Raw genomic sequence first — 15,042 nt, forward strand, 5'->3', positions numbered from 1 at the left:
CACCATCAACCCGGTTGCGAGCGCTCAGCACTTGAGACCGGGTCTGAATCAGGCCCACTGTCATGAGACAGTGATAAGGTTGGAGTCTAATAGATTTCCCCGGTCTTCACAAGGAATTGCTGTAAGGCTGTATGGCAGGGGTATTCAACAAGTGGCCATCCAGCTGATTTGAAACTACACATGAAAGCATGCACTGCCAGTTTTCCCATTGGGGCATGCTAAAACTGTGGCAGGGCATGCTGCGATGTATAGTTCCACAGCAGCTTAAGAGCCGGATGTTGAATACCCCTACTGCATTGGTTTCCCATCCGGGAGCCCACAGGTTGCCGATGTCTAACTATTACCTACTCCATATGGAGTGATGCAGAATCAGAAACCGTGGAGAATGGTCCGACAAAGAGGAGGGCAGGGTAACAAGATCAAACAGGTTTATTTTATATTGACAGGTGTAAATGCAACTCACAAGGTGTCTGAAAATAAATAAAAAAGCATCAAACAACAGAAGAGGGCTCAGGAATTTTGAAATGTTGCTCAGAATCTTTCACAAACTCAATGATGTGGCACATTTCTACTTGATTGATAATAATAATAATAATAATAATAATAATAAACATAGAGCCACAGCAGCTGAGACCCTGTCCCGGAACAGGTACCGGTGGGAACTTGTTCTCGGCAGGGTCATATTTAGTGGCAAGTGCATCATGACATGATTATTTCAGTATGCTCCTACCACTTATAGGGGAATTCAATATAGAGCGATAAGTCAGTTTTTTGCGTTAATATCGCACCTATGATGTCATTATAGCAGGTTTTAGTTTTACACTGTATTCAATATCAAAGACTTTTCGCAGGTTCGAAAAGTCTTAGAAAAAAAACGGGGATGACTTTTCACCACTGAATAGGTGGCGAAAAAAAGTGCAGAATTGGGGTTTAGGGGAGCAGGCTTAAAAAAAAATAGCCTGCACCCCTGGGAATGACATTTTAAAAAGAACTGTGTCAAAAAAAATAAAAAATAAAAATAGGGACACCCCAAAAAATTAATTTAAAAATTGGGGTGAAAAAAAAAAATGGGAAAAAAGTGTTTAAAAATAGGGAAATACCCCTCTTAGAGGGGTATTCAATATGAAATGTAAACTTCGCTATCGAAGTTTACGTTTCATATCGGAGCTTTTACCTAGGATAAAGTATCGGGCGCATGCCCGCTTATCCCGATATTCAATATGAAACCTACGAAAACGGGAGCCTGCGAAGTGGGATTTGCGCTAAATTACGATATTTTCCTTAAAAAAATTGTAGGACCATCCTAAAGCTGTAAAAACATTGGGGATCACTATGGGTACCCCCATTTTAGCCTGCAAATGAAAGTCGGGGATTTAAATAGCCGCAGCACGTGTTTTTTTCCCGACATTGAAGAAGTGTTGCAGAAGAGCACTTAGGTTATTTTTTTTGTTTTTTAAGTGGTCCCATCAAATTTGGGGTACATGAAAATGGATACTAGCATATTTTTATGTCCCTAAAGTAAGTTTTTAAAAATTCTGCATCTATGCACCTGCCGCTAATAGCCTATTCTAGAATACACCTGCCGCATACTTGCAGAATAGCCCTGAACCTATTTCCCTATTTTTAAACACTTTTTTTTTAAAAAACATTTTCACCCCAATTTTGAAATTAATTTGTTGGGGTGTCCCTATTTTTTTTTTAATTCTTTTTGACACAGTTCTTTTTAAAATGTCATTCCCAGAGGTGCAGGCTATTTTTTTTTAAGCCTGCACCCGTAAACCCCAATTCTGCACTTTTTTTCGCCACCTATTCAGTGGTGAAAAGTTATTCCTGTTTTTTTTCAAAGACTTTTCGAACCTTCGAAAAGTCTTTGAAATTGAATACAGTGAAAAACTAAAACCTGCGATAATGACTTCATAGGTGCGATATTAACACAAAAAACGGACTTATCGCTCCATATTGAATTCCCCTATTAGAGTGTACTGAGGTCGACGGCACTTTACAGTACTAACATAGAGCCAGTTGGCCTATGTTTTGCTACTGCACATGTGTGAAAAGTCCAGCAAGTCCCATGGTGCGCACGCGCAAACCCTAGTGTCTGATGGTGTTTGCAATTACAAATGGCATTGCTAATACTTGAGAAGGGGTTTGCGATCCGTGGGCGTTTCAGGGTGAAGACTGGGAGGTGATCTAAAGTAATCGCAAAAAGGGGCCATTTCATAGGAATGTTATGGGAGTGTCTGGGAATGCTGCTGCAGTCCCAATCACAAATCCAATGCTTCAGAGGCCATGCTTAGTTGGATTCAGGGAGAGTATTTAGCGTGGACTCTGCTACCACAAATGTCGATGTTGCGTTGACGTTGAAGGGTTTATAATCTCCATCGCAAATGCACAGACCACACAGCCTGTAAGTGGGCGTCTTTCTGCTCATACACTCCATCGCACTGTGGAGCACAAAAGAAAGGCTGAGATCAGCAATTACATATTCTTGCAACCGCTATTGCGAGGTCGGCTGCTAGTGCGGCTGTATTAGCAACCAACTCTGAATCAGAACCATACTACAATTTAAAAACCCAGTCGTAGGCAAAAAGGCTACAACCAGTGAACTGTTGCTTGCGGCTGACATTGTTGCCATACAGTAGCATGTCACAGATTATCAGGGTAGAAAGAAAGAAATTCACACATACAGACATACATACATTATGAAACACGCATAAAAACTCAATGCATACAGTATTGTTGATTAATCAATTACAAATATCACCTAATATCAAGTGTTATTATGTAATACCCAAATACTTGCTCTTTATAGTACAATACAATGATAAAAAAACCTATTATGTCAAACGGTGAAAATACTATCTTAAAAGCTTTTCTAGAATTTCAGACAATATATATATATATATTTACATGTTAATAACATGTGAGTGTGCTATTGAAATGTATCACTTGTGTATTACAAGTATCAGTGAGAGACATTTTTTTTTTTTAAATAACATGCTCCCATTTTTTAGATGCATATAACTTTGTTTATAATAAGTGTGCCCTGTTATATTTATTTTTTGTTTTACTGACATGTTCTTAATGACCTGAACATATGGCTTATTTATGTTAGCTCTGGAAAATACTACAGATTACATTACCATGCTAGAAATTACAGTGAAATGGGATATATATATATATATATATATATATATATGTATATATATTATCCGTTTTTAGGTCTACAGTAAAAAGGTCAACAGGGTCTGGAGGTCGACACACTAAAGGTCGATTAGTAAGAAGGTCGACAGGGACAGAAGGTCGATAGGGTCAGTAGGTTGACACAGAAATGGTTGACCTAATGACCTTCTGTCCCTGTCGACCATCTTACTAGTCGACCTTTAGCGTGTCGACCTCCAGACCTGTCAAGCTATGCCTGTCTAAAGCCACGTATCCACTTGCCGATTAAAATGAGTGATTGAACGATAACACTATCGTTCAATCGCTCATTAATCGTGCATGAATAGGCCATGAATATGTCAAAGACGACCAGCGATGCGCACTCCCACTGCTCGTTTTCGACATCAATCATCGCCTGAACATGCTGGTCAATCTGCCTTTAACGACAAGTTCAGGGATGAGGGAGTTGACCATGTTCAGGGATATCGTTCAGTGTAGGCACTACAGGGGAAGAGGAACCACTGTACGATTACAATGTTGTAGTCATACTGTTGTTCCATTATCTGCTAGTGGATACGCACTTTTACTTGTATTGTCTACCTAAACATTGTCTACCTTTTTATTGCAGCCCTAATGATCCATACCTATACATAAATATATATATATATATATATATATATATAATATCCAACGACCGCACTCACATCATCAGCATTAATACTGTCCTTTGGTGTCACCCATGACGTCCATATGAGGAGTCCAAAAATATACAAAAAATAAGGGGCGCTCACCAGATTTTCAGCACATAAGAAATATCAAAATTTTTTATTCTCACATAATCCATGATAATAGATAAAACCAGTCTCGAAGTTTCGGTCCTATAAGGACCATCCTCAGGAGGTACAGCAATACACCATGTGCAACAATAATTAACCAGTCCTTAGGGATCCTATACTGGTTGAACTGGTTGATTATTGTTGCACACGGTGTATTGCTGTACCCCCTGAGGATAGTCCTTATGTGCTGAAAATCGGGTGAGCGCCCCTCATTATATATATATATATATATATATATATATATGGGAATAGTAGTTCTTGGATCGCGCACAGTGTATTAGCCTGATTGTGACATTAAAGTGCAGGTGTCATACATATGAATAGTTAATCGACCACTTGAATCCTTCAAATAAGAGGAGGCAGCAGTCCCTTCCGTAGGTCTGTATGGCAGTCAGACGAAATAGTGATCTGGAAAATGGGGTGGAAAGGACAAGCGCCAAATAGTGTGATAAATTAAAAAATAATTGTGCCCGTGCTCAAATAATAATGTGCATACCAAAAGATAATTCTTTAAGGCTTATCTGTAAATCTTGTCGGTCGATGGAATAAACAAAGCTGGACCCGGGTTACTGGTGCCAAATAGGACCTTGATAAGAAGAGGCTCTTGGCAGAGCCAGGTGAAGAAGAAAAATAATATAGTGTAGTATTTTCAGAATAGTGAGTCTCATAATAAATGGTAATGCGTACTCGATAAATTCTTGTGTAGATGCATATAGTGTTAACCTTGGTAACTTTATCCAGGTTTCTTCCTTATTTTTCAGCCCCAAAAGTACCCACATAAAGTGGTGATGGTCTTCAAATGAGATAAATAACCATCATCAGCACTGGTGTACTTAAACAGGGGGACTTTATTACATAAATAGGGTAATAGACAAAGTATAGGACAAGTTAACACAAAATTGAAAAAGGAAATAGCTTATCTGTGAGGTGGTGTCAAGTCTGTCTGAGAGAGGCTGGCAGTTCCCAACGCGTTTCGTCCTTTGGACTTCCTCAGGGGACTTCCTCATAATTTCCACTCATTTCCAGTCTATTCTGAACACCTCATACCTCACAATATTGTTTTTAGGCCAAAAGGTTGCACCAAGGTAGCTGGATGACTATGCTAAGCTACACAAGTGGGCGACACAAACACGTGGCCCATCTAGGAGTGACACTGCAGTGGCAGACAGGATGGCAGTTTGAAAAACTAGGCTCCAAATAGTACATAATGCAAAGAAAAAAAAGAGGTGCAAGATGGAATTGTCCTTGGGCCCTCCCACCCACCCTTATGTTGTATAAACAGGACATGCACACTTTAATAAACCAATCATTTCAGCACCAGGGTCTGCCATACGACTGTGGCTGAAATGATTGGTTCATTTGGGCCCCCACAAATCAAGCTGGCAATTAATCTGTCCCTGCACAAACTGGCTCTATGGAGACAAGATGTCGTCCTTATCCTCCTCATCCACCGATTCCTCACCCTCTTCAGTGTTGTGTACATCCTCATCCTCACAAAGTATTAATTAGTCCCAGCTGGAATCCACCACCACAGGTCCCTCTGTACTTTCTGGAGGCTGGTCTTCCTGGAAGAATTGATAATTCATTTTGATGAACATCATCTTCTCCACATTTTGTGAAAGCAACCTCCTACGCCTTTCACTGGCAAGGTTCCCGGCTGCACTAAAAACTCTTTCGGAGTACACACTGGAGGGGGGGCAACTTAGATAAAATAGAGCCAGTTTGTACAGGGGCCTCCAAATTTCCTCTTTTTCCTACCAGTACAGGACAGTACAGTCTGACATGCTAACTTGGATGCTGTCACCAATGTAATCCTCCAAAATTCTGTCAATGGTGACAGTATCATATGCAGTGACAGTAGACATGTCAGAAATTGTTGGCAGGTCCTTCAGTCCGGACCAGATGTCCAAACCGGCCCTTGACTTATGACACAGGTGCACGCTTGGTGCTGCTACTTTGTTGATGCACGTGCGGCTGAGGTGTACACAAATAGAAAAATATTTATTTTTTATTTTTTTGTACACTTTGGGGTTTGCACCACCCTTCAACAGACCAGCCGGCCCTTGACTTATGACACAGGTGCACGCTTTGCGCTTCTACTTTGTTGATGCACGTGCTGCTAAGGCGCACACAAGTCACAAAGACAGAAAAATAAATTGTTTTTATTTTTTGTGTACTTTGGTGTTACTCCACCCTTTAACAGACGAGCCAGCGGGCCCTTTACTTATGACACAGGCGCACGATTGGCGCTGCTCCTTTGTTGATGGACGTGCGGCTACAGCAAACACAATTCACAAACATAGAAAAGAAGAATTTTTTTTTTGTTGGAGTGCACTTTGGGGGTTACACCACCCTTTAAGAGATGAGCCAGCAGGCCCTTTATGTATGACACAGGCGCACGCTTGGCGCTGCTCCTTTGTTGATGCACATGCAGCTATCGTGCACACAATACACACAGAAATAAATGTGTTTTTTTTGCACTTGGGGGGAGCACCCCTGATGGACAAATCACCCCCTGGATAACACTACAGCACCCCTTTAGGACTACAGCCTTCATGGGACACTGCACAACACAGCCCAGCCAGCCCCTATAGACATTGGAGTGGACACAACCCCTATGGACAACTGACTGCACAACACAGCCTAGCCGGCCCCTATGGACAACAGCAGGACAACACAGTCCAGACAGCCCCTATGGACAACAGCAGCACAACATAGCCCAGCCAGCCCCTATGGACTTTGGAGGAGTGGACACAGCCCCTATGGACAACAGCAGCACAGACCAGCCCAGCCAGCCCCTATGACAGCAGCACAGGACAGCCCAGCCAGCCCTAGCTCCCACCCTCCCTCTTCACTGTCCACAGCCGGAGTGAGAAATGGCGCCGACGGGGGACCTTTTATAGAATTCAAAACCCGCGAGATCCGGACGGTGGGATGATGACATTTTGCTCGATTTCAGTTCTGAGTCAGGCGGGAGAACCCGAGCCGCAGGGGCGTATCTTCCTATTGGCAAGGATGGCACTTGCCAGGGGCGCAGTCCGGTGGGGGGCGCCGGTGGGGGCCCCCCACCGGCCGATGCCCCTGGCAAATGCCATTCGCAGCTAAAACTTCCCCCTGATGAGTCCAATTCTTTTTTTTTTTAGATGGAGACAGCTGTGTCTCCATCTCAATACAAGCGGCAAACGCTGCCGCAATCACAGCTACGGAGAGCTCAGAATATCAGAGGGAGCTGGGGAGCTGCTGCGCATGCTCAGCCACAGCTGCTCCCTCTCCCTCCTCACAGTATGTAGTGCTGCTGCTGCCGATTTCCTCCTCTCAGCCCAAGGTACGTGATTGTGTGTGTGTGTGTGGTGTGCCATGTACTTTAAGTGTGCTATGTACATGTAGGTGCAGTGCTAGGTATGTGTCTACAATGTGTGTGTGTGTGCTATGTACATGTAGGTGCAGTGCTAGGTATGTGTGTACAATGTGTGTGTGTGTGTGCTATGTATATGTAGGTGCAGTGCTAGGTATGTGTGTACAATGTGTGTGTGTGTGCTATGTATATGTAGGTGCAGTGCTAGGTATGTGTGTACAATGTGTGTGTGTGCTATGTATATGTAGGTGCAGTGCTAGGTATGTGTGTACAATGTGTGTGTGTGTGTGTGTGTGCTATGTATATGTAGGTGCAGTGCTAGGTATGTGTGTACAATGTGTGTGTGCTATGTACATGTAGGTGCAGTGCTAGGTATGTGTGTACAATGTGTGTGTGTGCTATGTATATGTAGGTGCAGTGCTAGGTATGTGTGTACAATGTGTGTGTGTGCTATGTATATGTATGCGCAGTGCTAGGTATGTGTGTACAATGTGTGTGTGTGCTATGTATATGTAAGCGCATTGCTAGGTATGTGTGTACACTATATGTGTGTAGTGTGCCATGTATAGTATGTGTGCTATGTATGTGCAGTGTCAGGTATGTGTGTACAATGTGTGTGTGTGCTATGTATATGTATGTGCAGTGCCAGGTATGTGTGTACACTATATGTGTGTGGTGTGCTATGTACAGTATGTGTGCTATGTATGTGCAGTGCAAGGTACAGTATATCTATATCTGTTTACTAACTGACAAGGGGGGGGACCAGTCCCTTACTTGCCAGGGGCGCTCGGACCCCTAGAGTCACCCCTGCCGAGCCGGACTCGGTTCCCGACTCGGATCGGGGGGCTCGGGGGGGTTCGGATTTCAGAAATCCGAACCCACTCATCCTTAATATATATATATATATATAATTTATATTTCCTGTTCTATGTTTCTAAGATATATGTATATATATAATTTATATTTCCTGTATTTTATAAATGATGATTGAATGCTTTTTATCTAGGCAAAACAATTTGCTTCATAAACTGTGCCCTATAATTTATGTAAATGAAATATTTTTATTTGCTATCACTTGTAGTAATTGTATGCAATTCATGCTCTGAATGTTACAATTCGTGCTCTGTTCTGTTCTCTGCTAAGCTCTAATCAGGGGGTATTACATCACTGCTCTCACTGTGTGCTCCTCCTCCTGCAGATAGCACACTAAGCACAGAGCAGAGAGGAAAAGGGAGGGGGCAGGGTACAGGCTGCTGGGAGAGGTGATGATGATGGAGACAGGACAAGTGCAAGCTTTCTGCAGAGTCATATTCCTGGGTCTTTTTCTGCACATTGTCACAAGTCATGCAAATTCTAGAGGTATTATCACATCAGTCCCCGTGACCCCATGCCATGCACCTCTGCAGTGGGAGGGCAGGACAGTAGTGTACGATCATAACACTGGTAAAAACACCAGGGCCAATGTCACTTATGATGCCAAACTACAGCGAATACGGATTTTGGAGGACAGAAAGAGCCTGGTGCCTTGTAAGAGGTAGGTTGTATCAGACATGCATCATCTCCCAGCAGGGGGAGTCCTACCGTAGTCACTAGTCAGTGTAGCTAATGGTGTGACTGTCTGTTATATCCTCACACGGTCTCTCACATGACATTTATGTTAATTGCACAGCTAGTAATCATGTTTTCCAGGACCGTTATTTAACTATTCTGAATCAGAGTCTGGTATTTACATATGTTACTTATTTCGTATATCATGTGTTGTATGTGTCTCACATTTGGAATCACATAAAAAGTAGCTGATCTATGTGGCTAACATGATAGGCCTCATCTTTTGTAATAATGCTTTAGTGATGGTAGTTTGAAACTAGGAGGAGGGTAAACTAGCATAACAACAGGCTACATATTGCAGCTCTTTAATGTACACTAGTATGTATGTACTTCTGAGGATTGAAGTCTTTATTTTTTGCAATAATAGTCTTATGATGCTGATGGAAGGTAGGAATATTATAATGGACATAATCTTCTGTCATTTGACAAATGCAGTAAAATGGTGATTGGACGTCACTATATCTAAATTCCTATTAAACCATACTAAAGACAGGAAGACTGACTGGCACGTGACTGCGCACAGTTTACTGATGTGCTGCTAATCAGATCACTTTATCTCTGAAGAGATGGATGCTCAGAGCATGAGTTGTAAAACTACAAAAATAAATTGCCCCAATCCATATTAGCAAAAGTTATAATTTGCAACTAAACATATAGTGAAGATATATACACAGTATAAAATAATAATGTAATATAGATGCATAATAAGGTATAAAGAAGTGTTCTTCAGTGGGTATATCAGGATTTTTGCATTTTGATGGGACAGGGCACCTCTACTAAGCGATAAATAAGAACGAAGTGTCTATAGAATTTGAGGACATTATGAGCCGTATTCAATTTGAGCGGACCCGCAATATACTTTTCCACCTCCCTGACTTTTCGCCTACATTGCCTGTTTTGTATGCGGAAAAGTATCGCGCGTGTGCCCGATTTACCACGTATCACGTATTCAATTTGAAAGTACGCGAAAATGGGACCCGGCGAATCTTAAACAAGCGGAAAGTACTGTCAGATTTAGGGAAATCAGCCTGAGACCCCCCAAAAGATGCTCTGACATGGGGGTTAGCTATGGTACCCCCCGATTTGGCTTGCTGAAGGTATTTGGTGTTTTTAAATAGGCTCAATAGCTGCTAAATAGCATTTTTGAATAAGTGGTGCAGAATAGTATTTAGGAGGTTTTTTTGCAGAAAATAACTTATCCCAGCAAATTTGGGGTACATGAAAATGGGGGCCAGCGTATTTAAAAGTTGCTAAAGTAAAGTTGAAAAAAGCGTGAAAAATCCACCTGCCGCAAGTATCTGCAATCAAAAAACACTTGGGGCATACTTGGGGACCCCCCAAGAGTGAAGTTCGCTAGTTTTTAACTTTGTCTCCCACATTTTTTTTTACGCCCCCAAATTCAAAGTAATTTTTTGGGGTGTTCTTAAGTGTTATTTTTATACAGTTTACCTTTGGGGGACTGTCTGAAGGCTGCACGGGGGTTCCCACAATGTTGCACCTCAAAACCCCAATTCTGCACTTTTTTCCGCCTGCTATTCATAGGCGAAACTTTTCCGCCTATTACATTACATTGAGGCGGAAAGCCTTCCAAATTGAATACGGAGGAAAGTCAAAACAGGCGAAAATGACGTCATCGGCGAAAAAGTTTCGCGGATACGGTCTTTTCGCCTCAAATTGAATACGGGCCTATGTATGAAATGCTTCTTAAACCTCTACTTATTTATCCCAATAGGCTGTGTTATATGGTTTTCCAGGTTATTTCAACTGATTTGACTTTTATCATTGCACATATTGTCATCCAGGCAAATGCTTAAAATAAGAGACAACTGTGATGTGTGTATTTAATAACGATAGATTGTCCGAATTGTCATTAACACGTTTAAAGGGGTGCATTTTTTTCTAACCTTCATTTTTCAAAAGTGTGACAAACAAAATGTCTGATTCATTGAGCCATACGCCTTAATGATGGATACTGTGAAAAAAAAAAAATTGTCTCAGGGCCTGATTCAGCTTGGACCGCAGTTGCTAATATGCACGCAATCGGCCGATTGTTGCGTACTGCACATGTGTATGCATCGCAGTGCACGTGCGCAAACCAGCCACTGCGATTGGGACTGCGCAGACCCATCGCAGAGTGATTGACAGGAAGCGCCTTTTGTGGGTGATGATGGGGGGTGGTCTGCGAAACCCAGGCGTACAAGTGCGTTTCAACGCCGTTGCAGGGACATGCATAAATTATCCACTGCGATGCCTTATGCAGCCTGAGGCCTCATAGTATGCAAGTGTGCGTGAGGCTGCAATGGTACTCCATTGTACCGATGGTTTCACAGTCTTGCTAATGTATGTGTGTAAAGTAAAGTGGGCGACTTATGTAGTGGTGCGACGGCATAGCAATCGCAATGGATTAGCATACTATCGCAGTTTAACTGCGTGCGTAATAGCAGCTATGATCGCAATAGCGATCCATAGTGAATCAGGCCCTCAATTTCTTGCCTGTACATGTTTAGTTCTGCACTTTTTTCAATCAGTTGTGCACTGATAAGGGTTGTACAGATGTGTCCACATACATCTAGCCTACTTGCACGTTAAACAGCCCTTCTAGTCGTGCCATGCTGTGGTGTGACTCTGTAGCGCCAAACATCTTTTGGTGCAACTTTTTCGCTTCAAATGCATCTTATTAGCGATGATAATAGGATGCACAGGCCACTACCACTTAACGTAGTCTTTTGCATGCAGATACACCTGCAGATGTACACAGAATATAGGTATGCCACATATAATTTTAATCAGCAGAAGCTACTTGTGCATCCTGTTCCCATTGCTGTGTGAAAAAGACGCATTTGAAGGTAAAAGTCACACGAAAAGACGCTCTGCGCTACAGAGTCGCACTTCGCTCACTCATGATTAACGCTACTTGGAATGCACGGAGGTAAGATGTATGTGGGCACATTTGTATTTGTAAATCACTATATTGCGAAATATGAATATATTTTTTTTCACCAAACAGTGACGCATTTTGTTTCCAGCAGTGGTAGTGCTACAGTTGTTCCAGGAAAGGGAAAATACTCCTTTACATTTTCAACAAGCAATTTTTGGTGTAACATTTTTGAAAATTCCACTTAATGGTTACATTCTCATATAGGGGTCTATTTACTAAGCAGTGTTATGAGACAGAGTGAAAAGTGATAAGTCTGTGATAAGGTGCCAGCCAATCAGCTCCCAACTGGTATTTTTCAAACACAGCCTGTGAGATGGCTTACCATTTATGTAGGGCAGTGGTTCTCAATTTTGGTCCTCATGGAACCCTAACAGTGCATATTTTTAAGGTATTCACAATAATTAATACCACCTGCAGATTTATTGTGTGAAAGCTCCTATAAATCTGCCAGCCGTTTCCCTGATTCCCTGATCGGACCGGAACGGCCGTACTGACCGGCAACCATCGATGAATGCTGATCCGTTGGGGAAACGGTGCCATTTTTCCTGATAAAAAGCTCTGATTTGCTGATCTTGATCACATTTTGTTCGGGATTGGCAAATAAGGGAAATCCAAAATGTTGCAGATGTATGGGGGCCTCTGCTCAATTAACACACCTGTGCTCCAGCTAGATGATGAGGAAAACTTGCACAGTTAGTGAAGGACCAGGTTTGAGAAAATCTGATGTAGAGGACCATATTTCTAACTTATTACAATGCTCCTCTGCTTAAATAATGAGTTGTGAATATCATACAGCATAGCTCCCAACAGGACCAGAATGGCCTTCTGGCATTTCTGGCAACCTGCTGTAATTCCTATCTCCATCTCTGGATGACCCCATTGGGGGAGAGCAAAGCGGCAAAGTGTAGCATCTTCCTGCTTCCTCCACATCGCTAAAACTATGAAACTTTGGGCGGGATGTACTAACCGTGCAGTGTACATCCCACCAGACACCGCACCGACACTAATCGCATATGTACTAACATATGCGATTAGTATCACAGAGGACAGCTCTTGTGATAAGAACTGCCCTTTGTGAAGCTGCTGCCGCTGGGTGAGGGGTTCTCCGCGGGTCTCCTCCCCCTCCTAGCCACGGGAGCTTCCTGCTGGTGACCTTTGCAGGAAGTCCCGGGTTCCTCCTCCCTCTCCCTGCACCCAGAAGAAGCAGAAGAGAAGGAGGCGGGGGACCCATGAGCAGCACAAAGGAGACTGAGGTGAGGGGGGCTGGCAGTGAGAGGTGGTGGGCGACGGCGGAGGGGGCGGGGACCGGGATGCAGTAAGAAGCCCATAGGCTCCTATTCGGTAACTCCAGAAAAACCTGGTATTATCCTCCGCATGAAAAATCGGGCGGCCGGGGCTTAGTACATATGAAAATGCGGTAAAAACCCAGAAAACAGGGTTTTTACCGCATTTTTCCTTTAGTACGTCACGGCTATTCTCATATACACTGAGTGATGCCCTATACCTGCTGGGCTGCCTCCAGCTTCCTTCATGGTTCAGACAGTGTAGGTAGGGGATGGGTCTTTGCTCTGATTGGCTGAGTGACCATTGGTTGAGTTATTCAGCCAATCAGAGCACAGCAGAAGCTGCTGGAGTAGTCCGCTTCTGTTCAGGTAACTTCACAGTATTACAGACGGTAGGGATGGCCAATTGGTAGTCCTGTATCAATATTCTGGATCTATACAGATTCGCAATATTTGAAGTGATACATAATAATATCCCCAAAACACTCGGTAAGTCTAAATATCAATATTAGATTCTGTGCATACGCAACTGCTGTCTACAGCATGTCAGCGGCACAGGGCTGCTTCTTATCAATTGCGGAGATCACCAATATTAAGTGTCCCCAAATGTATCTATGGGAGACTGCCTGCAAAATCCCCCATTTTCGAACACAAAATTATTCCTCATAAAAACCTATGGGGGCTGGTTTCTTGTAGAATTTACCGGTAGCTAACACCATCTGAAGTTGGCATTAGCCAATGTAGTCTATTGGCTACACTTCTCAAAAAGTATCTCACCACTTCCACATGCGTGGTCAGCAGACTGCTCATGTGCACTAGCACCAATGTGATCACTTTACTTCTACACATCGCAAGGACAGACCCCTATCTTAGCCCCTGTCCCTGGGTGTTGTTAATCATATATCCGGGCCGTATCTCATTTCTTTTTGCCGCGAATATCGGCAATAAGAAATTATAATTATCGAGTCATAAACTCAATAATTAATAAATGGGCTCTTAATAAAAATTCTTAGTGTCGTCTACTCTCTCAGATAATCACAAGACAGCCTAAAACAAATGCAGGAGACATTTGGGATGGGAAAGATATATCATAGCATGGGCTGGAATACTGATAATTTTGACATATAACGGATTTTGAGGCCCATCCCTAACAGGCCACTCCTGCTCTAAGATATGTCTGACACAGTGTAGGAAGGGAATCGGTATGATTTACCGCCGGATGCAAGTCCGGCGGTTGGAATCCCGACAGCGGCTGCCCGACATGGGTGAAAATCCCGATCGTCCCTAAGGTAAGTATTGACTAACCTAATTCCCTCCCCTAACCCTAACACTCCCTTAGGGGTGCCTAACCCTAACCTTCCCCCCAGTGCCTAACCCTAATCCCCCCCTCTAAGTGCTTAAACCTAACCCCCCTTCCCCTAGCCTAAACCTAACCTCCCGGGGGGGTGCCTAACACTAAGTCCCACCGGGAACTCTAAAGCTAACCCTCCCCCCCCACGGCTATCCACGCTCGGCGCCCGGCATCCCTTCAATCGGGATGCCAGGCGCCGGTCTCCCGGCTTCGGTAAAATGACAGGCGTCAAGATTTTAGATGCCTGTCATTTAACCCTCGCCGGGATTAAGCAGTCGGGAAGCCGGCTGTTGGGATTAGGTCCGCCGGCTTCCCGACTACATACCGTAGGGAGAGCAGTGGCATGGGGTGCTTCTGTGGTGCCTCTCAAATCCCACCAAAACACTAGGCAGCTGGCTAATGGCTGTTTATATCTAATTGCCCCTTATGTTCTTCAAATAGTAATGGGACTGACTAATAAGATTTTTGCACCAACATGAACAGTGACCCTATCATCTTATTGTGTGAGG

General features: G+C 43.2%; 1 protein-coding gene across 1 annotated transcript in view; it reads left to right on the top strand.

Moving 5' to 3' along the window:
• Nucleotides 1-8,550: 8,550 nt before the first annotated feature.
• The window catches only part of EPDR1 (ependymin related 1), a 48,783-nt gene continuing 42,291 nt past the window's right edge, over nucleotides 8,551-15,042 (top strand). Inside the window, exon 1 of the mRNA XM_088478146.1 lies at nucleotides 8,551-8,887. Within this exon, the coding sequence (XP_088334272.1) occupies nucleotides 8,619-8,887 (269 nt within the window). The 5' untranslated portion in view covers nucleotides 8,551-8,618. The remainder of the gene's footprint in view (nucleotides 8,888-15,042) is intronic.

Source organism: Taudactylus pleione, unplaced genomic scaffold, assembly GCF_031769625.1.
Source record: "Taudactylus pleione unplaced genomic scaffold, aTauple2 ptg000208l, whole genome shotgun sequence".
Taxonomy (NCBI): domain Eukaryota; kingdom Metazoa; phylum Chordata; class Amphibia; order Anura; family Myobatrachidae; genus Taudactylus; species Taudactylus pleione.